The sequence below is a fragment of the Ornithodoros turicata genome, chromosome 1, assembly GCF_037126465.1.
Source record: "Ornithodoros turicata isolate Travis chromosome 1, ASM3712646v1, whole genome shotgun sequence".
NCBI lineage: Eukaryota > Metazoa > Arthropoda > Arachnida > Ixodida > Argasidae > Ornithodoros > Ornithodoros turicata.
Window position 1 is genome coordinate 172,744,474 of NC_088201.1, and position 2,943 is coordinate 172,747,416.

Consider the following 2,943-nt stretch of genomic DNA (forward strand, 5'->3'; position numbering starts at 1 on the left):
TCGCTAGTGCCACCCCGGAGGAACACGCCGACCATCTTCGCACACTTTTTGCCCGCCTCAACGAGTTTGGTATTATCGTGAACGCTGCCAAGAGCGAGTTTGGTGTGAAAGAACTTGATTTCCTGGGCCACCACATGACCCGCTCGGGCACCACTCCTCTCGCGTCCAAGGCGAAAGCCATCCAAGAGTTTACGCAGCCGACTTCCTCACGAAAGCTCCGCGAGTTCCTCGGGCTAGTAAATTTTTACAGAAGATTCGTGCCGCACTGCGCATCCACCCTCCAGTCTTTGGAAGCGTTGTTAACGGATTCCAAAGGCCGCAACACCCCTCTTGCCTGGACATCGCGCGCCTCCGATGCCTTTTGCAGAATCAAGCAGGCTCTCGCTGAAGCCACCTTGCTGAGACATCCAGTGCACGATGCGCCCACCGCGCTCATGGTGGACGCCTCGTCGTCGGCCGTTGGCGCTGTGCTTCAGCAAAGGATCGACCACGCGTGGCAGCCGCTGTCATTTTTCTCTAGGAAATTCAAAGACAGGGAAACTCGATACAGCACCTTTTCCCGTGAACTGCTTGCTGTCTTCCTCTCGGTGAAGCATTTCCGCCCGTTTCTTGAAGGTCGCGTTTTCACTATATACACCGACCACAAGCCGCTGACCCACGCGTTCACTTCATCCGGCAACAGCTACTCACCACGGGAGATTCGCCAACTTACCTTCGTGTCCGCGTTTTCCACGGACATTCGGCACGTCAGCGGTCACGACGTCCCCGTGGCCGACGCTCTCAGCCGCATCAGCGCACTGTCACCATGTCTTCCGCAAGATATCAGTACTCCGCTCAGCCTAGAGACATTGGCTGACCTGCAACGCTCAGACGAAGACCTCCGCATGCTCCGTGAAAACTCTACATCGTCGCTTCGTCTCGAAGACGTCCTTCTTCCCGGTACCGCCACCACTCTTGTCTGCGACGTATCCCAGGGGCATCCACGACCCTTTGTCCCAGCAGCCCTGCGCAGGTGGGTATTTGATACCCTCCACGCATTATCGCACCCGGGCATGCGCGCAACGCAGAAGTTAATCAGTGCGCGCTACGTGTGGCCCGGCATGCAAGCCGAGATCAAGCACTGGACACGTGGCTGCCAGCAGTGCCAGAGAGCTAAGATACAGTGACACACTTTTGCTCCCGTGCACCCCTTCCTTCCACCTGACACCCGCTTTGAAAAGGCCCACTTGGACATCGTGGGCCTCTCATGGTCACCGCTATCTACTCACGGTGGTAGACCGTTTCACGCGGTGGCCTGAGGTGGCCCCCATGCCTGATATCTCCGCCGCAACAGTCGCCGCTACCTTCACGAGCACGTGGGTTTCTGGCTTCGGGGTGCCCTCCACTATAACTACTGACCGTGGGCGGCAGTTTGAGTCGTGTTTATTCAGCGCCCTCACCGCCTTACTGGGATCTCGACGCATACGGACCACTTCCTACCATCCGGCGTCAAACGGCATGGTGGAAAGATTCCATCGCCATCTCAAAGCCGCCCTCAAGGCACACCCCACCCCCACCTCTTGGACGGAAGTTCTTCCTGTCATCCTGCTCGGCCTCCGTTCAGTCTTCAAGCCGGACTTGGGGTGCACCTAGCAGAGCTCGTTTTCGGGACAACTCTGCGACTACCTGGAGAATTCCTCGCGTCCCCCAAGGCTGCTCTCCCGCCAGATCCAGCAAACTACGTTTCCTGGCTCAAAGACCAGCTTCGTCCAGCACCCCCTCGTCAACCATCTTTGTCCAGGCTTTACGTGCACGACGACCTGGAGACGTGCACACACGTTTTCGTACGCGTCGACGCTGTCCGAAAGCCACTACAGCCCCCTTATACTGGTCCCTATCAAGTCGTCAGCCACACTTCCAAGTTCTTCTTCCTCATCATCAACGGCAAGCAAAAGCAAGTGTCCATCGACCGATTAAAGCCTGCATACATTGAGGCTGCTGCTGCTGACCTCACGGCTGCTCTAATCTCCACCCCTCACTCCGTTTACCAGCCTGCCGCTCCCCGTTCAACATAATCCGTCCACTGGGCCCCTGTCCTGATGACGCACCGCTCTTGCGTTTGACGAACGCGCTAAGAGGGGGGAGCAGCTGTAGCGACCCAGCTAGCCACAGCGCTCTGTCATCTGCGCGCGCCGATCTTCGTCGTCCACGGCGCACGCTCCCCGCTCGCTGCGCTCTTGCAATTGAACATTCTCGTTCCACCCTTCAACTAGAAGGTTCTCTCTATTCCTTCAGCCCTATAAAGCAGCTACGTCACCTGTACCCACATAGTTGCTCTTGCATGGCACACACTCCCCCTCGAATGCTTTTCGAGGCCAATGATGTGCATGCAGCCGCATGTTATATATTGTCTCAAACAGTACTGGAACAAATACTAACTGAAAGATACTTACGTCGCATGGTAGGTGGCAGCACACACGTTTTCAAAAACCACTGCTAACCGGGCCGCGTTAAGTGGTTGTGTTAACATAGCAAAATCACATCAACTCACCGTTCACTGTTGGGCCTTTCTGTGCTTTGGGATTCCGTAGCTCACTTACCCTCGTGGCCAGGGACTTCCTAAGCTTCCGTTCATGAGCATCCCATCTAGCAATGTTTTTCCCAAAATTCATGGTGTAGTCTGAAAAATGTGCTATGTTACTCTCCAGCGCCAGCGTACGAAACGTTTTGCTACACTCTTTTATAACCAAGCATGTGCAACTTGCGAGACACTTGTGTGCAATCTTGAGTCAATAGGTGTTGGTTAGGTCGGTTTTGCAAACGCCGTATCAATATTTTGTCTGGGGTAGACAGTATGCCTTACGATTCTCTTAACTGAGATACGCAATCTTGCAGCTGTATAAACGACAGGTTGTTGATTTTTGACATGCGTCTTGCAAGCAGTACTGAACAGGTAAAAGTTTA

General features: G+C 54.7%; 1 protein-coding gene across 1 annotated transcript; it reads left to right on the top strand.

The window, feature by feature from the left end:
* Positions 1–1,308: 1,308 nt before the first annotated feature.
* Positions 1,309–2,054, top strand: LOC135390170 (uncharacterized). Its single transcript, XM_064620148.1, has 2 exons — positions 1,309–1,374; positions 1,431–2,054. The coding sequence occupies exons 1-2, from the start codon at positions 1,309–1,311 to the stop codon at positions 2,052–2,054; spliced, it is 690 nt and encodes a 229-aa protein (XP_064476218.1).
* The last annotated feature ends 889 nt before the right edge of the window (positions 2,055–2,943 follow it).